Genomic DNA, 22,503 nt, shown 5'->3' with positions numbered 1-22,503 from the left:
TGGCCAGGCTGTTCAACTCCTGACCTCAGGTGACCCACCCGCCTCCCAGAGTGCTGGAATTAAAGGGGTGAGCCACTGCGCCCAGCCAATTTTTTAAAATGTTTTGTAGAGAGGAGGTTTCAACATGTCACCCAGTTTGGTCTTGAACTCCTGACCTCAAGCAATTTGCTTGTCTTGGCCTCCCAAAGTGCTGGGATTACAGGTGTGAGCCACCATGCCAGGCTTTTTTTAAGATGACAGACTCTCGCTCTGTCACCCAGGCTGGAATGCAGGATTGCAGTGGTATGATCACGGCACACTGCAACCTTGAATGCCTGGGCATGAGTGTTCCTCCCGCCTTAGCCTCCCCAGTAGCTGGGACTACACGTATGTGCCACCACACCTGGCTAATTTTAATTTTAATTTTTGTTAGAGATGGGGGAGGGGTCTCACTATGTTACCCAGGCTGGTCTTGAACTCCTGGCCTCAAGCCATCCTCCCACCTCAACCTCCCAATGCACTGGAATTACAGGTGTGAGCCACCCTGCCTGGCCTCTCTCTACTATCTTGAAATCAGATGGGAGGAGGCTCTTTTCTGGATGAGACTAAGCAGGGACAATGAAGTCCCCAGGTCATCGGGGCTTGGCCGTTGCCCCTTTCCCCGCCCTGGGTAGGCGTGGACAGAAGCTTGGGATGCGAGGGAGAGGAGAGATTGTGCTGTGTGTCATGTCTGTTGTTGAAGTAAATAAAAGTTGCCTTGACTTCATTCCTGAAGGTCTGGTCTGTGATTCACTCCTGCCTCCCATCGCTGGAGTTTCAGCTTTTGCTTGGCCTGAATTTACTGTGCTGGCACTCGGGATGCCTGCCTGCCCATCCCTGCCCCACCTGCTCTGAGGACAGCAGCAGGGTGCCCTGTGCTTGGAAGCGTGAACCTTGGGGGTGTCCTGGATTGTGGGTCACGGTGAGGGAAACCCTAGACTGGAGAGGTTTCCACATCACTGATCAAGGGAGAATGGAAGCGGATCTGAAGTGGTGGTGGGTGAGGTGACCCTGAGGGAAACGCTGAGCCTGAGGGGTGACGTGGCGATAACCAGGACCTGAGGGTCTTGAGCTAGTGACATTTGGGGCAACTTGGACCTACAGAATTACTCAGACCCACGGGGGCAGATTTGGGGTGCCTGGTATCTGAGAATGCTGGAGGGGAACTTGGGTTTGAAGGATGTGACATGAAGGAAACCCCAGGTCCTAAGGGACATTTGGATGTGGCGGGGACCCGCGTGACGCCCCAGGTCCATGACACCTCAGTGACACCTGAGGGGCATAATAAAGGGTCCCCCAGGTCCAAAGGTGACATTTGGAGGCACAGGGACCACAAGGGGGTACACTCCAGGCTCTCCACCCACCTCCACCGTCCCAGACCTCCAGGCGGCGCCACGGGGCGCGGGCTAGTCCCAGGTTCGCCGGCACATACCTGCGGGAATAAGCGTGGAGGGGCAGGAGGTGGGGCCGTCTCCAATTGGTCTCCTCAAGCAGAGGGGCGGTGCCAAAAGCCAATCGCTGCGCCCAGCGCCGCCGAAGTCCCACCCCCGACTGAGCCCACTGCCCTCTAGCGGCGGGCCCAGGCCCTCCGAGAAGCCTCTGTTCTTTCCTGCCCCGGCCTTGACAGTGACCCAGACACAGTCCGTCGATTCGTCCAAAAGGCAAGAAGGCCCCGAGGAAATTGCTTCTCGGGGAGCCAGGGACGTTTAGACAACCACGAGCTTTCTCGCCGTCCCCTGGATTCCACACTCTGAGGACTGGAAGGCCACTTCAGTGGCGCAGACACGCCCTGGCCACGCCCCCCAGCGAGCGCCACCACCCCAACCACGCCCACTCTGCTTTTCTTCTTTGGCCAGATCCCCGCCCACCTAGGTAGAGTCTAAACTTGAGGTTCCCGCTTTTAATCGGGGTGTCTTCCCCATCCAGCTGCACACAACACCTCCCACAGTCTCCCATGCTCAGCAATTTGGAGTCAAGGACCCCCAATGTTGGTGTCTGGAAACAGGGCGCCCCCAATCCCCCATCGTGGCCTTTCCCAGGGTTCAAGGGCCCTGCAGCCAGGGGTGGGCAGGGGTCAGTTGTGCCATGAGGTCCTGAATCAAACATCCTAGCTGTGTGTCCTTTCTTTCCACTTTGCAACCTGTTTTCTCATCTTTAAAATGGAAAAGATAATCCTACCGACTCATAGAGCTGCCGTGACGATTAAATGACAGCAGTACCGCATTCGGCTCTGTGTTCCCTCATGGTGAGCTGTCCATCCCTGTTTTGAAATATTTACATAAGGCCGGGCACGGTGGCTCATGCCAGTCATCCCAGCACTTTGGGAGGCTGGGGTGGGCGGATCGCCTGAGGTCAGGAGTTCGAGACCAGCCTGGCCAACATGGCAAAACCCTGTCTCTACTGAAAATACAAAAATTAGCAGGGCATGGTGGCACACTCTGTAATCCTAGCTACTTGGGAGGCTGAGGCAGGAGAATCGTTTGAACCCGGGAGGTGGAGATTGCAGTGATCTGAGATCATGCCACTGCACTCCAGCCTGGGCGACTGAGTGACACCAAAAAAAAAAAAAAAATTTACATAATTACCATGCAATGAAGCCAGGAGTTCCTCTCATCCCACCCCTCGCTTCAGAAATGAGGCAATATATATATATATATATATATATTTTGTGTGTGTGTGTGTGTGTGTGGAGGAAACAGGGTTGAGGGTGTGAGTGGCTCTGGAGATGCACCCCGGTCTCAAAGTTAAAAAGCCGTGTTCAATCTTTAAAAAAAAACAAAAAAAACCCCACAAAAGGATAAAAGGATATATATGGTTCAATAAATAGAAAAAAAGTTACAAAATGACATGATCTTTTGTCCTTAATATACAAGAAGGGAGAAGATGTGGGGGTGACTGGGGGTGCGATGGTCTCCCTTCTCCACCCTGGGTCAAGGTGGTAGAAAAGAAGGATGGCCAAAGAGAGAGGGGGCAAGGACTTAGGTGCAGAAACAAAGGCAGGTAAATGCAGAGAACAATGCAAACAGAGTAAGATAAAGGGCGAAGCAGACAGACAGGAGGAGAAAAAGGGAAAGAGTCAGAAAAATGCCAAGAGGGAGGTCTCTTTCCTTTCCAGATCGAGGGCGGGGTCTCTGGCTCTCTCAGTCTGTGTTCCCTGACCCCGGGTTGGGAGGGGCAGTGTGAGCCTCGCTCAGTTCCTGAGTTGTACGTCCCGTGACTAGCAGGTGAGAGGAGAGGGCAACTATGACTTCTCCAACCCTGAGCCCACCCTGGGACCCTGGTGCCCAAGAAAATGGGGAGGTGAGGTATGAGGCTGAGGCCTGAGGCCTCTTCAAATTCTTCAGTGGGGGTGAGGCATTGGTTCTGGCTGGGCAGCCACTTTGAGGGTGGCACGGGGGGGGGGGGCCCTGAGCAGTAGGGGGGGGGGGAAGACCCCTGGCCACCCAGGGTGGGGTCGGGGGAGGATGTGCTACATTGACTCAGAGGGCTGATTTCTGGGAAGTCCTGCCTCCCAGCCTCGCTCCCAGAGCCCAAGCCAGTCCTGGGTAAGGGGAATTTGCCTATTGCTTTTGGGGTGTCCAAAGGGGGGTCATACCAGCAGCCCAAGCACACACCCCTTCCAGGCTTCTGGGAGGTGGTATGGCTTCTGCTTCTCGAGCCTTGCACACTTCCTCGCACACTCCCAGGCACACACGTGGCAGGACGCCGCTTCCCCGTTCCCCATCTCCAGCCGGGCTCCTTCCCTGACTTCATAATACTGAAACGCCACGTGGCCTAATTGGAGAGGAGGGGTGGGAGACGCAGGGGCGAGAGGACTCCCCACTCCCACGCACCCCACTGCCCCTCAACCGAAACGCTCCCGCACCAAAAGCATGAGTTTCTTCTTGCCCTTGTAGGTCTGTTTAAGGTTCTCCAAGAATTGGGCGAACTGGAGGTGCCCGTCGGGAGCCAGCAGGAAGGTCTCCCGGGCCTTGCCCAGGAATTCGATGAAGTCTCCGTAGTGCCGCGGGCTGATGTGCGTGAGACGGGAGTGGCTGGTGGTGATGTAGGCGGTGACTGCCGCGTCCAGGAGCTGGCAGAGAGGCGCCCGGTCGGCACCCAGTGGCTTGGCGGCCCGGCGGGCCCCTAAGGGGCCCAGGCCCGGTGCCGAGAGAGTCCAGCGGCGCAGAATATCGGACAGCATTGGGGCACAGTGGATGCTGCGGATGATGAGGGGGACGATGGCTGAGAGCTCGTGCCGGCCCAGGGAGTGGCTGAGCGAGCAGGCCCAAAGCACGTCGTTGACGGCAGGGTGGCTGTCCTGGTTGAAGGCGATGCTGAGCTGCGCCAGGGCCAGCGTCGCCAGCTTGTAGGCCCGCAGCGGCAGCCCGCGGTGCTCCATGTAGCGCGCCACAGTGAAGAGGTGGGCGTGTCCCAGGCCGCCGGCCGCTGCGTCCAGCACGATCTGGTAGGCCGCCTCGAAGGCCGAGTGGTTCTTCTCGCACAGGGTCAGGGCAGGCAAGGCGCAGTTCTGAGGGTCCTTCATGGCGCACTGCAAGGCCAGGGTGCGGGCGCAGGCCCAGAGCTCCTCCCTCCGGGACGTGTCCAGCTGCAGTCGCAGCAGAGTGGCTTGTGTGGTCCCAGTCACGGCCACGATGGTGGCCGCCTCCACCGGTGTGAATAAGGAATACCAGTTCTGCATGATATTTATCAGAGCTTGTGGGCCTGGTAAGAGGTGAGGGGGGAAACCCGTTAGGAGGAGGGGCAGAGACGTGTACATGTATGCGTGGGTTGACCATGACACTGCTACCTCCACACCCTGCTAAACAGAAACTTCCTTTCCAAATCATTAGGGCGCAGCTGGACCACGTGGGAACCACGTGCTACAAGGCTAAGCTTTGGAACCTCTTTCTGCACACCCCCTCACCCGCCCCCACCAGCTCTCTGCAGACACAGTAGCCTGGCCAGCTTCTAGGCCCTTGTCCAGCTCCATCGGCTGGTCGGACATTCCCTTCCAGCCAAGCCCTGGGCACAGGCCGGAATCAGGGAAGAGTCTCTGCTTCTCTTTCCTTTTTTGTGTTTTGAGATGGAGTCTTGCTGTCACCCAGGCTGGAGTGCAGTAGCGAGTTCTTGGCTCACTGCAACCTCTGTCTCCAGGGTTCCAGTGATTCTCCTGCCTCAGCCTCCCAAGTAGCTGGAATTACAGGAACACACTACCACACCTGGCTCATTTTTTGTATTTTTAGTAGAGAGGGGGTTTTGCCATGTTGGCCAGGCTCGTCTGAAACTCTTGACCTCAAGTGATCCACCCATCTCGGCCTCCCAAAGTGCTAGGATTACAGGCATGAGCCACTGCACCCAGCCCTCTTTTTATTAAAAAAAATTTGAGAGACCTTGTCTCACCCCACCACTCAGGCTGGAGTACAGTGGCACAATCATATTTCACTGTAGCCTCGATCTCCTGGGCTCAAGTGATCTTCCCACTTCAGCCTCCCTGGTGGCTTGGACTATGGTATGTGACCATGATTGGCTTGCTTCTCTCTCTCTCTTTTTTTTTTCCAGAGGAGGTTTTGCTCTGACGCCCAGGCTGGAGTGCAATGGCAAGATCATGGTTCACTGCAGCATTGACCTCCTGGGCTCAAGCGATCCTCCTGCCTCAGGCTCCCAAGCACCTAGAACTATAGTAACATGCCACCACGCCCAGCTAATTTTTAGTTTTTTGTAGAGTTGGGGGTCTCACTATGTTACCCAGGCTGCTCTTGAACTCCTGGGCTCAAGTGATCCTCCCACCTTGGCCTCCCAAAGTGCTGGGATTACAGGCGTGAGCCACCACGCCGGGCTGCTTCTCTCTTTCTTGTCTGCCTGGTTCTCTCAGTGTCCTCTGCAGAACCAGAATAGGGGCTCTCACCAATCTCTGTGGCACAGCTGACCAGCCAGCGCACCATCTCCCTCCGTCGCCAGGTCATTACATTCAGAGTCATCCGCATCACCTGCAGGGTAGGGGTGGGGAGAAGGGGGTTAGCCAGAGTCTTGGGCTGGCCTGTGGAGGGGCGTTGGGAGAAGGAGGAGCCCAGAAACACTTGGAGGTTAAGGCTTTCCAGTGAACCTGCATATGTGATCTCAACTCTCTGGGCCTCAGTTTCCTACTTAGAAAATGGAGATTAAAAAAAAAAAAAAAAAGAAAATGGAGGTAAAATAGTATCTGTCTCATAGGATTGTTGTTCTGTTTTTTTTGTTTGCTTTTTTATTTTTATTTTTTAATGTTTTTTTACTTTTTTTTTTTTTAAGACCGGGGTTTCACCATGTTGGTCAGGCTGGTCTTGAACTCCCAACCTCAGGTGATCCACCCACCTTGGCCTCCAAAGTGCTTGGATTACAGGCGTGAGCCACCACTCCTGGTGTTTGTTTGCTTTTTGAGATCGAGATTGGCATGCAGTGGCACGATCTCGGCTCACTACAACCTCCACCTCCTGGGTTCAAGTAATTCTCCTGCCTCAGCCTCCCGAGTAGTTGGGATTACAGGTGCCCACCTGTAAGCTCCTACCTCATGGGTCTTCTCTGAAAACTCCTTGTCTTGCCCCCATGCCACAATGACTCCACAGGAGGCTGTCCAGGGCCCATTCTGCACCTGTGGGACCTTGTTTGTTCTACCTGGGAAAGTCCTCAATTTTTTTAACTTTTTTTTTAAAAAAATTTTAAGATAGGGTCTCACTATGTCGACTGGGCTGGAGTGCAGTTGTGCTCTGTTGGCTCACTGTAACCTCTGCCTCCTGGCTTCATGTGATTCTCTTGCCTTAGCCTCCCAAGTAGCTGGGACTACAGGTGCCTGCCACCATGCCCAGCTAATTTTTTGGTAGAGATGGGGTTTCACTGTGTTGGCCAGGCTGATCTTGAACTCCTGGCCTCGAGCAATCCGCCTCAGCCTCCCAAAGTGCTGGGATTACAGGTGTGAGCCACAGCGCCTGGACCCAGTTTTTTTCTTTTATCTTTCCTGTTTTTTATTTTAGAGTTAGGGTCTTTTTGCTATGTTACCTGGTTTGCAGTGGCATGATCATAGCTTGCTGCTGCAGCCTCAAACTGGCCTCAAGCGATCCTCCTGCCTCAGCCTCCTGAGGAGCTGGGACCAGGGGTGCACCACCACAGCTGGCTAATTTTTAAAGTTTTTTTTGTGGAGACGGGACTTTTGTCTCACTATGTTGTCCAGATCAATCTCAAACTTCTGGCCCCGAGCAATTTTCCCACCGCAGCTTCCCAAAGTGCTGGGATTTCAGGTATGAGCCACTGTGCCCGACCCTATTCCTTATCTTCTTAGTGAACTTCTGCCACCCTCTGAGGCCCTGCCCCCACAGGTCCCTTACCTGTCTATCCCCGCAGACCCTGCCCTCCTACAGGTCCCATGGGGCCCACACCCTACGGATAACTCCTTTCCAGCAGGCAGCACTCAAGACTTGCCTCTGCAGGACCACCCTTTGTTCGGCCCTTGGGGATGACCCAGACATTCCATCGCAGGCTCTGCATACAGGACTTTTTTTTTTTTTTTGTCTTTCGAGATGGAGTCTTGCTCTGTCATTCCGGCTGGAGTCCAGTGGCCTGATCTCGGCTCACTGCAACCTCTGCCTCCCAGATTCAAGTGATTCTCCTGCCTCAGTCTCCCAAGTAGCTGGGATTACAGGCACAGGCCACCATGCCTGGCTGATTTTTGTATTTTTAGTAGAGATGGGGGTTTAATCATGTTAGCCAGGTCGGTCTTGAACTCCTTACCTCGTGATCCGCCCGCCTCTGCCTCCTGAAGTACTGGTGTGAGCGACCATGCCCGGCCGCAAACAGGACTTTCAACCACAGACCCCACCCCTAGAGTTGGCGTCTCATCTTCCAGACCTTCCCCAAACCTGGCCTCACAGTAGTGAATCCCTCTCCTTAGAGGGCAGTCCTCTTCAGGCCCCGCCCCCAAGGAACCTTCTTATTGGTCGGCTCTGCCCCACCCTCGACTTCAAACCTATCCTCCCATGATTCTTAACCAATAGCACATCACTCCCAGGCCCCACCCCCAGATTCTGCTTGTGATCCATCTGCTAGCTTGCAGGCCTTACATTTCCACTCCAGGGACAACTCTCTCCTAAACCTCAGTACCTTCCATAGGCAAATTCTATTAATAACTCATAGGCTTCAACCCTCTTGGAGACCCCATTCCCTCACTCTCACAGACCTCACCCTTCTGTGGCCCCGACCCCAAAGGTGAGGTTCACACTCAGGCCCTACCCGCAGAGGTGTGGCTCATATGCAGACCCCATCCTGAGAGGCACGATTCACTTAGTCCCCATTCCCAGGGGAGTGGCTCACTCATGCCACGACCCCAAGGAAGTGGCCCAACTCAGGCCACGCCCTCGGAGGTGTGGCTCACTCACAGTCCCCGCCCCAAAGGAAGTGGCTCTCACTCAGGCGCCAGCCACAAAGGAACAGCTCATGCAAATGCCCCGCCCCCAGGGAAGTAGGGCACACTCAGCCCGTGCTCCCGGAGGTGCAGCTCACACTCAGGCCTGGCTCCAAGCTGGCGGCCCTCACCTGCAGGCCCAGCTCCAGCGCGATACCCAGCAGCGTGGTGTCCGGTGGGGCGCTCACCGGGGTGGCTGTCTTGCAGGCATCCTGTGCCAGCTTGAAGAGCAGGGCAGGAGAATGAATGTTCTGTTGGATAGAGCCCAGTACCGCGTGCAGCCACTTGGGGTCTCCTGGGAGAAGGGAGGGACAGAGGACACCGTCAGATACACCCCAGCACCAGCCTCTAACCACCACTGACCTGTTCACACAGGTCCTTCCACCCAGGGGCACATGTGTGAGTGTGGAGGGATGTGCACCGGGCAAAGGCTCTGTGAAGATTCAGACCTCAGTGCCCCCTGTCCCTGCCACTTATCTCCTCTGTGCCCCTTTCCTGTTACAGGGGGCTGGGCACAGTGGCTCACACCTGTAATCTCAGCACTTTGGGAGGTCGAGGTGGGCAGATCACAGGTCAGGAGTTCCAGACCAGCCTGGCCAACATAGCAAAACCCTGCCTCTACTAAAAATACAAAAATTAGCTGGGTGTGGTGGCAGGTGCCTGTAATTCCAGCTACTTGGGAGGCCGAGGCACGAGAATCGCTTGAACCCGGGAGGCGGAGGTCGCAATGAGCTGAGATTGTAGCACTGCACCCCAGCCTGGGCAGCAGAGCAATATCCGTCTCAAAAAAACAAAAAAACAAAGAAAAAACCACCTAGGGATCCTGTGGACCTCCCCTCCTCATCTCAAGGGCATAGGCTGCACACCCAGAATGCCAGGGTTCAAATCCTTGTCCTTGGTGACCCTAAGCAAGTCACTTTACCTCTCTGTGCCCTGGCTGCCCCATCTGTAAAATGGGTAACACTCAGGCCATTTTATGGAACCCACCTCACAGGGTGGTGGGCCCATACTTGGCAAGGACTTAACATGGCAAGGATCTGCTCAAATGTTAGCCTCTATCATCATCATCATTATTATTATTATTAATACAGTTTTGTTTTTGTTGCCCAGGCTGGAGTACAAAGGCTTGGTCTTGGCTCACTACAACCACTGCTTCCCGGGTTCAAGCAATTCTCCTGCCTCAGCCTCCCAAGTAGCTGGGATTACAGGTACCCACTACCACGCCCGGCTAATTTTTGTATTTTTAGTAGAGACAGGGTTTCACCATGCTAGCTAGGCTGGTCTTGAACTCCTGACCTCAAGTGATCTGCCCACCTTGGCCTCCAAAAGTGCTGGGATTACAGGCATGCGCCACTGTGCTTGGCTAATTTTTGCATTTTTAGCAGAGATAGGGTTTCACCATGTTGGTCAGGCTGGTCTTGAACTCCTGACCTTGTGATCTCCCCACCTTGGCCTTTCAAAGTACTGGGATTACAGGCATGAGCCACCGTGCCCAGCCACTGCATTGCTCTCATCTCCCACCAGAATGTAATTCCACATGGCAGGGGATCTGGGCCAGTTTTGTCACCTGCCACATCCCCCGCACCTGAGACTGTGCCCGGTACATATAGGAGGTACTCAAGGAATTCGGGTGGAACTTCGTGAAAGGATAAGAGGAGGTAGGAAAGTTAAGAGGGAAGGAAGGAAATGATGGAGGAGGAAGACAAAGGGATTGGTACAGCTGCCAGCCTCACCCTTGGCAGCTGTCAACATGGTGGAAGCCAGTTCACACTGGCGGGTCTCCAGGTGGCCAAGGATGAACCAGCGGGGGAAGCGGTTGCTCATGATGGAGTCCAGCGGGTTGGGGTGAGGTTCACCAGCAGGAAATGCTGTCTCCAGTACGGGCAGCCTGGGTAAGGGGAGAGTGAACCATGGTGAGATGGGGCTGCTGTTCATTCTTTCTAGGAGACAGAGAAGCCGCCTGCCCCAGCCTCCCCACTTCAGCCAGCAGAGCCCTGAGATGAGCCCATTATGGAAGATGTATGTGCAAGATGTTCACTGCAGTGTTGTTTATTAATTGATACATTCATTACTTATTTTAGAGACAGGGTCTCACTTCGTCACCCAACTGGGACTATAGGCATGTGTCACCATAACTTTCTCTCTCTCTTTTCTTTTTTTGGACGGAGATCTTGCTCTGTCACCCAGGCTGGAGTGTAGTGGTACAATTTCAGCTCACTGCAACCTCTGCCTCCCATGTTCTGTTCAAGCAATTCTCCTGCCTCTGTCTCCTGAGTAGTCAGGATTACAGGTGCATGTGCCACCACGCCTGGCTAATTCTTGCATTTTTAGTAGAGATGGGGTTTCACCATGTTGGTCAGGCTGATCTGGAACTCCTGACCTTGTGATATGCCCACCTCAGCCTCCCAAAGTGCTCAGATTACAGGCAGGAGGCACTGTGCCCAGCCTTTTTTTTTTTTTTTCCTAAAGATGGGGTCTTGCTATGTTGCCCAGGCTGGTCTCAAACTCCTGGCCTCAAGTGATTCTTCTGTCAGCCCTCTTATAAGCTATACTGTTAAGTGGCTCACCATATATGCAGTCTTGTGTTTAGAAAGTTATTCAAGTCTAGGCATGGTGGCTCATGCCTGTAATTTTAGAACTTTAGGAGGTTGAGGCAGGCAGATCGCTTGAGCCCAGGAGTTTGAGACCAGCATGGGCAACGTGGCGAAACCCTGTCTCTCCAAAAAATACAAAAATTAGTTGGGCGTGGTAGCGGGCTCCTCTAGTCCAAGCTACTCAGAAGGCTGAGGTGGGAGGATCACCTGAGTCTGGGAGGTTAAGGCTATGTTGAGCTTTGACAGTGCCACTGCAGTCCAGCCTGGGTGACAGAGTGAGATCCTGTCTCAACAAAAAAAAAGAAAAGAGGAAAAAAAAGTTATTCAAAGTTGCCAGATGATGGGATTAACAGCATGAAATAGGACTCAAGGCTAGCCTCATTCCAAATATTACCTAAACTTCCTTGCTGTTCCTTTAGATGGAAAATGAGAGTAAACATACTTATTTTGCTACTTCGTTTTGAAGATTATATGAGTCATTGAGTCACGGACTTAGACAAGAGGCCAGCACCTTTTTCTGAAAAGGGTCAGACCACTAATATTTTGGGTTTTGCAGGTTCTTTCGTCCGCATTTCTTTTCTTTCTTTCTTTTTTTTTTTAGAGAGTCTTGCTCTGTCGCCCAGCCTGGAGTGCAGTGGTGCAATCTCGGCTCACTGCAACCTCCACCTCCCCGGCTCAAGTAATTCTCATGCCTCAGCTTCCTGAGTAGTTGGGATTACAGGCATGTGCCACTGTGCCTGGCTAGTTTTTATATTTTTAGTAGAGATGGAGTTTCATCATGTTGGCCAGGCTGATCTTGAGCTTCTGACCTTGTGATTCACCTGCCTCAGCCTCCCAAAGTGCTGGGATTATAGATGTTAGCCACCACGCCTAGCCACTGATCTGTATTTCAATGACTTAATTCTGTCACTGCCCTGCCAAAGAAGCCACAGACAATTCACAGATGAATGGACATGGCTGTGAGCCAATGAAACCATTTCTGGACACTGAAATGTGAATCACATATATTTTTCATGTGTTACAAAATATTCTTTTGATTTTTTTTTCAATCATTTATAAATGTTAAAACCATTCTTATCTCATGGGCTGTACAAAAACAGGTGGTAGGCCAAATTAGGCCCCATGAGCTGCATTCTGCTGAGAAAAAAAGCCTTGCATAGAAAAATCTGTTGTCTAAATCTTGGCTCTTACGTGTTGTTCTTTCCAAATATTCTGGAAAAACACTCCAAACTCTTGATATCTCTCTCTCTCTCTCTCTCTCTCTCTCTGTGTGTGTGTGTGTGTGTGTGTGTTTTGAGACAGAGCTTTGCTCTTGTTGCCCAGGCTGGAGTGCAGTGATGCGATCTTGGCTCACTGCAGCCTCTGCCTCCCGGGTTCAAGTGATTCTCCTGCCTCAGCTTCCCAAGTAGCTAGGATGACAGGCGTGCACTGTGTGCGCCGCCATGCCCGGATAATTTTTGTATTTTTTTTTTTTTTTTTTTACTGGAGATGGGGTTTCAGCATGTTGGCCAGGATAGTCTCAATCTCTTGACCTCGTGATCCACCTACCTCTGCCTCCTACACTGCTGGGATTACAGGCATGAGTGACCATGCCTGGTCCGTGTGTGTGTTTTAAAGAGATGGGCCAAGGCGGAATGGTTGCTAGAGGCCAGGAATTTGAGACCAACCTGGGCAATGTAATGAGATCCCATCTCTACCAAAAAAAATTTTAAACTAGCCAGGCGTGGTGATGAGTGCCTATAGTCCCAGCTACTTGGGAGGCTGACGTGGGAGGATGCTTTGATCCCAGGTATATGAGGCTGTGAAGAGCTATGATCCTGCCATTGCACTCCAGCCTGGGCAATGGAGTGAGACTCTGTCTCTAAAAAAACAAAAAAAGAGAAAGATGGGGTCTTGCTCTGTTGTCCAGGCTGGAGTGCAATGGCAATTCATAGGTGGGATCATAGATCACCACAGCCTTCAATTCCTGGGCTCAAGCAATCCTCCTTCCTCAGCCTCCCAAGTAGCTGGTACCACAGGTGTGTACCACCAGACTGGCTCCCAAATTGTTTACGGGTTACCTCTGAAGGATGGTTTCAGAGGGTGTGGAATAGGTTTCACCTTGTTGGGCATGGCTTATTATCGAGTTGGTCATTTTTCTTTGAGACAGAGTTGTGCTCTTGTCACCCAGGCCGGAGTGCAATGGCAAGATATTGGCTCCCTACAACCTCCTCCCGGGTTCAAGCAATTCTCCTGCCTCAGTCTCCTGAGTTGCTGGGATTACAGGCACGCACCACCACACCTGGCTAATTTTTGTATTTTTAGTAGAGATGGGTTTTCACTACATCGGCCAGGCTGGTCTTGAACTCCTGACCTCAGGTAATCTGTCTACCTTGGCCTCCCAAAGTGCAGGGATTACAGGCGTGAGACACCGTGCCCAACCGAGTGGGCCTTTATATATTCTCCTTCTGTGATCTGCTGGTGTACATGAGAAATGAAAACCAGGTTATTCATTGCCCCCCCACCTTTTTTTTTGGAAATGGTGTAAGTGTCTATCAGCTTCCAACCGATTCACTTACTGTGTGATATGGCAAAGCCTGTAAGATGCAAAGCTCAGTGAAAAAAAGGAGCAAAGAATACACGCAGGATGTACTACTGGTACAAAAGGAGGATCAGAGTTCAACTTCCAGATTATGGGTTTGCAGAAACCTCAATTCTTGCAGGATAAATACAGAAGTGGTAACATTACTTGCCTCCGGAGGGATCTGGGTAGGCCGAGATAAACCTGTCTAGAAAAGATCTCAGCTTTGTGTACCTTTTCATGTATCATGTGAATATTCTCTTTTTATTTTATTTTTAGTTTTTTAGTTTTTTAAAGACAGGGTTTCACCATATTGGTCAGGCTGGTCTCGAACTTCTGACCTCAGGTGGTCTGCCCGCCTCAGCCTCCCAAAGTGCTGGGATTACAGGTGTGAGCCATCGTGCCCAGCTTCATGTGAATATTCTCAAACTCAAAATAATATTACACATTTAGCCAGGTGCAGTGACTCACACTTGTAATTCCAGAGCTTTGGAAAGCCAAGGTGGGCAGATCCCTTGAGCTCACGAGTTCAAGACCTGCCTGAGCAACATGGCAAAACCCCATCTTTACAAAAAATATAAAAACTAGGCTGGGCATGGTGGCTCACACCTGTAATCCCAGCACTTTGGGAGGCTGAGGCAGGCGAATTACCTGAGGTTGTGAGTTCAAGACCAGCCTGACCAACATGGAGAAACCCCATCTCTACTAAAAATACAAAATTAGCTGGGCATCGTGGCATGTGCCTGTAATCTCAGCTACTTGGGAGGCTGAGACAGGAGAATTGCATGGACCTGGAAAGGAGAGGTTTCGGTGAGCTGAGATCGTGCTGTTGCACTCCAGCCTGGGCAACAAGAGCAAAATTTTGTCTCAAAAAACAAAAACAAAAATTAGCCAAGTGTCGTTGTGGATGCCTGGAGTCCTAGATACTCGGGAACCTGAGAAGGGAGGATTACTTGAGCCTGGGAGGCAGAGGCTGCAGTGAGCAGAGATTGCACCACTGCACTCTGGCCTGGGTGACAGAGCCAGACCATCTCAAAAAAAAAAAAAAAAAGCACACATTTATACTTAATAATAGAAAGCACAGCTGTGTGAGGTGGCTCACAACTGTAATCCTAGCACTTTGGGAGGCCAAGGTGGGTGGATCACCTGAGGTCAGGAGTTTGAGACCAGCCTGACCAACATGGTGAAACCCCGTCTCTACTAAAAATACAAACTTTAGCCAGTTGTGGTGGTGCATGCCTGTAATCCCAGCTGCTCGGGAGGCTGAAGCAGGAGAATTGCTTGAACCCAGGAGGTGGAGGCTGCAGTGAGCCAATATCGCACCAATGCACTCCAGCCAGGGCGACAGGGTGAAACTCTGTCTCAAAAAAAAAAAAACAAAAAAAAAAAACCGTAAAAAATAATGAAAAGCACATGGCATCATCAAATGCTAGGGTGAGGGAGACTAAACTAGGCTGTGAGTTCAGGCTGGAAGGGTGGGGCTCTGAGCTCCCCTCCCATGCCCGCCCCTCGTCCCCCAGGCCCCCCCCACGGCCGCCTATCCTCACCTCATGGCTCTCAGCGCCAGGCGATAGGCCAGGTCGGGGTCATGAGGCAGCAGTGCGGTAAATAGGTAGCGGGCACAGGTGTGCATGGGCACGCTCTCCCGGAACAGCACCTCCCCGAAGCCACTGAAGGGACCCCCTGCAGGAACAAGCCTGAGCTCAGCCCCCAAGTGGGGGCTCACCTCTGGCCCTCCCCAGGTCTCCCTAGACCCCAGGCTTTAAGTAGAAGGTGGGCTGGCCCCTGGGCAGAGGGGCTGTGGCTACATAGATCCCAAGGGGAAGGGGTTCAGGGTTGAGACTGAGACAAGCACTGGGTAATCCAAAGAACAGAGGAGGCCAGGTGTGATGGCTCAGTAATCCCAGCACTTTGGGAGGCTGAGGTGGGTGTGTCACTTGAGTTCAGGAGTTCAAGACCAGCCTGGCAGCGTGGGGAAACCGTGTCTCTATCAAAAATACAAAAATTAGCTGGGTGTGGTGGCTCACGCCTATAATTCCAGCACTTTGGGAGGCCGAGGCAGGCGGAACACCTAAGGTCGGGAGTTCGAGAGCAGCCTGTCCAAATATGGAGAAACCCTGTCTTTACTAAAAATACAAAAAATTAGCCAGGAGTGGTGGCATATGCTCTGTAGTCCCAGCTACTCCTGAGGCTGGGGCAGGAGAATTGCTGGAACCCGGGAGGCAGTTTATGGTAAGCCAAGATCATGCCATTGCACTCTAGCCTGGGCAACAAGAGCAATACTCTGTCGCAAAAAATAAAAATAGGCTGGGCATGGTGGCTCACGCCTCTCATCCTAGCACTTTGGGAGGCCGAGGTGCGTGGATCACCTGCGGTCAGGAGTTCGAAACCACCCTGACCAACAAGGTGAAACCCCCATCTCAAAAAAAATAAAAAATAAAAAAAAAAAATACAAAAATTAGCTGGGCATCGTGACTCACACCTGTAATCCCAGCATTTAGGGAGGCTGAGGCAGGCGGATCACCTGAGGTCAGGAGTTCGAGACCAGCCTGGCCAACATGGTGAAACCCCGCCTCTATTAAAAATACAAAAAATTAGCTGGGTGTGGTGGTGCATGCCTGTAGTCCCAGTTTCTCCGGAGGCTGAGGCAGGAGAATCACTTGAACCCGGGAGGAAGAAGTTGCAGTGAGCCAAGGTCCAGCCACTGCACTCCTGCCTGGGCGACAGAGCAAAAACTGTCAAAAAAAAAAAGAGAGAGAGAAAAAGAATAGAAAAGAGGAGACTCCAGGCACACTCCCAGGTGTGGAGCAAGACTCAAATGCGAGGTGGCGCCAGAGGATGCAAGGTGGGGATGGAGGGTAGAGGCTGCACCTGCCTTGGGGAGTGGAGCCAATGGCCAAAACCACCAAGTACAATTATCAAAGAGAGCCTGGAAGGGGCAGGACCAAGCTGCTCCCTGCAGCACTAAGGGGGCGGAGCCTCATAACACACAGGCCAATAGAGCCAGGGCATGGGCGGGGCCAATGAGGCGCAGGACAAGCCAGGGGCGGTGCATAAGTTGCGGATGAAGGTGGGACGCCCTGGCTTTATCATCAGCCACTTGGCTCATTGGCTCCCGGGAGGTAAGGGGGCGTGGCCTCACCACACGCCGCAGTTACTGGGGGGCAGCACGCACTACGGAGCGGTAACAATAGCTGGAGCTCTCCTTTTTTGGGGCCTTTTTCTTTTTTTCCTTTTTGTGGAGAACGGGGTCTTGCTATATTGACCAGGCAGGTCTCGAACTCCTGGGCTCAAGCTATCTTCTTGCCTCTGCCTCCCTAAGAGTTGGGATTACAGGAGTGGGCCATCGCGCCCGGCAGATCTCTCCTTTTAGGAACTGCCGAGGTGCGAGTGGACAGTGTGGACCAGGAGGTGGGGCCAGGGGCGGGGATGGGCGGGGCCTCCCATCCTGCAGCCACCAGGCCGCTACAGGGGCAGGGGCAGGACCCTACCTTTCAGGAACAGCCAGGCCTAGGGGCGGGGCCTCACCTTCCAGCAGCAGCCCCGCCTGCTTGCGCAGCACTTGCACCAACCGCTCATCCAACTCCACCTCCTCCAGCAGGGCCAGCAGCTGCTCCTCGTTGCGAACCACCTTGTCCTGGGCGTACAGCCCCTCTGGCAGGGCCCGCTGCTGCCCTAGCCCCAGCAGTGCCACCTCCAGCGCCAGCACCAAGTAGGACTCTCCAGGGCTCCCGGGCACAGGCACGTGCTGGTAGGCCACCTTCCGCTTATCGGGGCTTGTGTCTGGGGGAGACAGGGCCGGGGCTGCTGGAAACGGATCCCCTTACCTAAGACTGCTGTAGCCCTTGGCCCCAAGCATGGAGACTTGGGCGCAGGGTGGGCTTCAGAGGGAGTCTGGAAGCTCCTAGCACTCACGGAGTTGGTGGGGGGGCATCTTCTAGCAGCAGCTAGGCCTGTGGTGGCCTCGCTTTTGGGAGAAGCTAAGCCTATGGGCTCGTGGCACTGGCCAGGGGAGGTAGTCAAGGGTCGAGGCACTGCCAAGGGTGAGAGTCTGGGGGCTACTTAATAGGGGTACTGGGCCAGGGAGCGTGGCCAATGAGGCGGGGATTGTCCCACCTCCTGCAAGAGTCCCCCTCGTACCTGAGTAAAGGGTAAGTGTCTCCTCCTCCAGGCGACAGGCCTCCAGGAGTGCCCTGCAGAGGCAGCCAATGGGGTCCAGGGGGTGCCCTACCCATCCTTCCGTGTTGGTGATGCAGGTGGAGCCTTTCTGGAGCAGCTCTGCAGGTGGAAAGAGGGGGCTCAATGCCCACACACCTGCCCAAGCCTCTAGGAGGGAGGGGTATTCCTCTTGTTGACCTACCTGCCACCCAGCCTAGCCCCATAATGCCCACCACCTGCCCACCCAATGGTCACCTTCATCTTTTTTTTTTTTTTGAGGTGGGGTCTGGCTCTATTGCCCAGGCTGGAGTGCAGTGGGTCAATCATAGCTCACTGCAGCCTCAAGTGATCCTCTTGCTTCATCATACCAAAGGGATTACAGGTGTGAGCCACCATGCCTGGCCACTGGATGCTTCTAAAACACCCAATCAAAGTGCCGTTTCCTCTTCATTGTCCTTAATCCCTCTCCACCGTTCGGAAGATAAAGCTCCAATAGCCTTTAGGGCCCCCAAGGACCCGTATGAAGTTTTTCCATAACTAGTGACCTGTTCCATCTGAAGGCGTCTTTCCTCCATCCCTCCCACCCTCCCTCCTTCCTTCCTTCCTCTCTCTCCCTCCACCTCTCCCTCCCCCCTCCCTTTTTCTCCTCTCTTTTCTCTTTTTCTTGCTTCCCGTTGCGACGCCTTTAATTTTTTGAGACAGAGTCTCGCTCTGTCGCCCAGGCTGGAGTGCAGTGGCACGATCTCGATTCACTGCAACCTCTGCCTCCCGAATTCAAGCAATTCTCATGCCTCAGCCTCCCTGGTAGCTGGGAATACAGGTGCACGCCACCATGCCTGGCTAATTTTAAACATACTTTCAGTAGGCCGGGCACCGTGGCTTACACCTGTAATTGCAGCACTTTGGGAGGCTGAGGCAGGTGGATCACAAGGTCAGGAGTTTGAGACCAGCCTGGCCAACACAGTGAAACCCCATCTTTACTAAAAATACAAAAATTAGCTGGCGTGGTGGCACTCTCTTGTAGTTCCAGCTGAGGGTGAGGCTTCAACCTTGGAGGTGGATGTTGCAGTGAGCTGAGTCCACACCATTGCACTCCAGCCTGGGTGACAGAGTGAGATTCTGTCTTACAAAAAAGTTTTTTTTTCAGTAGAGACCAGGTTTCACCATGTTGGCCAGGCTGGTCTGGAACTCCTGACCTCACATGATCCGCCTGCTTTGGCCTCCCAAAGTGCTGGGATTACAGTCATGAGCCACCATGCCCAGCCTGTGTGGTTGTTTTTTGAGATGGAGTCTCGCTCTGTGGTGCTGGAGTGCCGTGGTGGGATCACAGCTCACTGCAGCCTCAATCTCCCAGGCTCAAGCAATCCTGCCCCCTTAGCCTCCGGAGAAACTGGGACTACAGGCGTGCGTCACCATGCCCAGATAATTTTTAAAATTTTTCATTTTTTGTAGCAGTGTCTCACTATGTTGTTCTGGCTGGTTTCGAACTCTGGGGCTCAAGTATCCTCTAGCCTTGGTCCCTCAAAGTGCTGGGATTATAGGTGTGAGCCACCGTGCCTGTCTCTATTTTTCAGTTTTTTTTTTTTTTTTGTGACGGACTGTCACTCTGTCACCCAGGCTGGAGTGCAGTAGTGCAATAATCTTGGCTCACTGCAACCTCTGCTTCCAGGGTTCAAGCGATTCTCCTGCCTCAGCCGCCTGAGTAGCTGGAATTAAAGGCATGTGCCACCATGCTCGGCTAATTTTTGTATTTTAGTAGAGACGGAGTTTCACTATGTTAGTCAGACTGGTCTCAAACTTCTGACCTCATGATCCACCCGCCTCAGGCTCCCAAAGTGCTGGGATTATAGGCGTGAGCCGCCACATCCGGCCTAATTAACTATTTTTTAAGAGACGAGGTCTTGCTCTGTCACCCAGGTTAGAGTGCAGTGGCACAGTCATAGCTCACTGCAGCCTTGAACTCCTGGGCTCAAGTGATCCTCCTGCCTCAGCCTCCAGAGTAGCTGGAACTACAGGTGTGAGCCATGACACCCAGCTAATTTTTTTTTTTTTAGTTTTTGTAAAGACAGTGTCTAACTATGTTGCCCAGGCTGATGCTGAACTGGTGCCTCAAGCGATCCTCCCACCTCGGCCTCCCAATGAGCTGGGATCACAGGTGTGAGTCCCTGTGCACGGCTCAGGCGGACCGTATTCGTGCTCACCTTTCTTCTGCTGCTTGTAGCTCTCTAGCTGATGCCGAAGCTGCAGTCGGAGCGTGTTGACGACAGCGCTTGCCAGCCGCAGGGCCTGGCGGGGGTATCCATGGGCACGCAGGGTGTCCACACGGGCGCAGGCGGTGGGGAAAGGTTCTCCCAGCCAGAGTGGGCGGCCCTGGGGGTCGAAAGTTGGTTTGTCCCCACCCACGCTGCCTGTAAGGCTGCAGCTGTAGGAGTCACTGGCCAGGATCCTCTGCAGGTGGGCGTCATTCCAGTGCAGCTCTCCAGCCAGCAAGGCGCGGCCAAACACCGTGTAGCGGGGACTTGTGGCTGCCACCACTTCCTCTTCCTCCGAGCCTGTAGAGAGGCACCCAACATGGCCCAGTGGCGGGGAGAGGGGTCCCTAGAGCAGTTGAGCCATGGCCAGCTTGCCCCACCACGTGCCAACTTGGGGTTAGGCCTGGGCAAAGCTATGGGCATATATCATCTCCCCAGTCCTTGAAAGATACCTTCAAAGACCTTCAAAGATGGCTGCGTGGGCTGGGCATGGTGGCTCACACCTGTAATCCCAGCACTTTGGGAGGCCGAGGCGGGAGGATCACCTGAGGCCAGGAGTTTGAGACCAGCCTGGCCAACATGGTGACACCCCATCTACTAAAAGTAACCCTGGAATGATGGTGCACGCCTGTAGTCCCAGCTGCTCAGGAGGCTGAGGCATGAGAATCACCTGAACCTGGGAGGCGGAGGTTGCAGTGAGCCAAGATCACGTCACTGCACTCCAGCTTGGGTGACAGAGCAAGATTGTCTCAAAAAAACAAAAAGGATGTGTGTATGTGTTAGGGGCTATTACAGCCCCATCATATGAATGGAAAAAAACTAACTGCCTGTCTCTCTTCCTACTTGCTATTTTTCTTCTTTTTTTTTTGAGACAGGGTCTCGCTCTGCCGCCCAGTCTGGAGTGCAGTGGTACGACCTCTGCTCACTGCAACCTCTGCCTCCCAGGCTCAAGCGATTCTCCCACCTCAGCCTCCTGCCTGGGACTCCAGGCGCGTGCCACTGCACGTGGCTAATTTTTGTGTTTTTTATAGAGACGAGGTCTCACCATGTTGCTCTGGCTGGTCTTGCACTCCTGGCCTCAAGCGATCTGCCCCTCTTTGCCTCCCAAAGTGCTGGGATTACAGGTGTGAGGCACGACGCCCAGCCTGTGCTTGCTATTTTTCTTTCCCTCCCTCCTCGATCTCTCTCTCTCTTCCCTCCTGTCTTCTCCGCCTCTCTTCCTCTCTCCATCCATCTCTGCCTCTCTTCACTCGTGTCTCCCTCCTCCGTATCTCACTTTCCCTTTCTGTTTGATTCCTCCTGTCTTTTTTTCCTTTCTCACCCTCTTTGCTCCCATAGCTAGTAAGAGGCCAAGCCAGGAGACCAGCCCAGGACTGCAGGTGCTTTAAGTATTTTACTTCACTTGCCCACTTGGGCTGCCATTGCTCCTGCCCTCAGCACTCACTCTCTTTGGGCTGGACAAGTTGGGATTAGTCCTGGGAGAACAGCCAAGGACTGGGGTCCACATTGCTCTGCCCCATTCCCTCTCTCTCCTGGGAAGAGCACTATGATGGGAAGTGGGGCCATAGTTAGTGGTGATGGTTTTGGGGGTACATGGTAAAGACCCTTCTCTCCTACCTGGGCTGGGGGCCACCGTGGGCTGCAGGCTGGAGCTGTCGAAGGAGTAGTTGCCCTCTTCCAGTGGGCACACGTCGAGCTTGTCCCACCTGCTGAGCAGCTGGAGCCAGCCTGCCCTTTCCTCTGGTTTGCAGTGGGGGCTCAGGACGACGCAAACCCACAGGGCCCCTGAGGAGGCAGGGGCAGCCTTAATATTCCTGCCAACAGTGGCAGCAGCAGCACACACTTCCACAGTGCCTACTCTGTGCCAGGTGATGATCTGCTAACCCTTCACCTTGGCCCTCAGAAGTTGCAGTGCATAGCTTTTGCACCTTACAGGCAAGCAAACTGGGGCACAGAGCCTGTTTGGGATTAGAGGGCCAGGCGCAGTGGCTCATACCTGTAATCCCAGCACTTAGGGAGGCTGAGGCAGGTGGATTACCTGAGGTCAGGAGTTTGAGACCAGCCTGGCCAACATGGTGAAACCCTGTCTCTATTAAAAATATTAAAAAAAAATTAGCCGGGTGTGGTGGTGGGTGCCTGTTATCCCAGCTACTTGGGAGGCTGAGGCAGGAGAATCGCTTGAACCTGGGAGGTGGAGGTTGCAGTGAGCTGAGATTGTGCCATCGCACTCCAGCATGAACAAAAGGAGCAAAACTCCATCTCAAAAAAAAAAAAAGGTGCATGGCCATACCACCCTGAACACGCCTGTCTGATCTCAGAAGCTAAGGAGGGTCGGGCCTGGTTAATACTTGGATGGGAGACCACCAGGGAATGCCGGGTGCCGTAGCCTTTTTAAAAAAAAAAAAAAAAAAAGCTGGGTGCTATGGCTCAGGCCTATAAACCCAGCACTTTGGGAGGCCGAGGCAGGCAGATCATTTGAGGTCAGAAGTTTGAGACCAGCCTGGCCAACAT

General features: G+C 53.2%; 1 protein-coding gene across 2 annotated transcripts in view; it reads right to left on the bottom strand.

Moving 5' to 3' along the window:
- Positions 1–2,809: 2,809 nt before the first annotated feature.
- The window catches only part of ZSWIM4 (zinc finger SWIM-type containing 4), a 33,325-nt gene continuing 13,631 nt past the window's right edge, over positions 2,810–22,503 (bottom strand). Inside the window, exons 6-14 of one of the 2 annotated variants that reach the window (XM_032265928.1) lie at positions 21,610–21,777; positions 19,942–20,292; positions 17,723–17,860; positions 17,111–17,365; positions 15,130–15,265; positions 10,162–10,316; positions 8,560–8,723; positions 5,906–5,987; positions 2,810–4,722 (exon numbers count right to left, since the gene is read on the bottom strand). In XM_032265928.1, coding sequence (XP_032121819.1) covers positions 3,863–4,722; positions 5,906–5,987; positions 8,560–8,723; positions 10,162–10,316; positions 15,130–15,265; positions 17,111–17,365; positions 17,723–17,860; positions 19,942–20,292; positions 21,610–21,777 — 2,309 coding nt within the window. In that variant the 3' untranslated portion in view covers positions 2,810–3,862. The remainder of the gene's footprint in view (positions 4,723–5,905; positions 5,988–8,559; positions 8,724–10,161; positions 10,317–15,129; positions 15,266–17,110; positions 17,366–17,722; positions 17,861–19,941; positions 20,293–21,609; positions 21,778–22,503) is intronic. The other variant, XM_032265929.1, reaches the window with a different exon arrangement.

This window comes from Sapajus apella, unplaced genomic scaffold (assembly GCF_009761245.1).
Source record: "Sapajus apella isolate SASKATOON/1434 unplaced genomic scaffold, GSC_monkey_1.0 scaffold152, whole genome shotgun sequence".
Taxonomy (NCBI): Eukaryota; Metazoa; Chordata; class Mammalia; order Primates; family Cebidae; genus Sapajus; species Sapajus apella.
The sequence above is the reverse complement of the archived record's forward strand: the minus strand, read 5'-3'. Positions and strand labels throughout refer to the sequence as shown.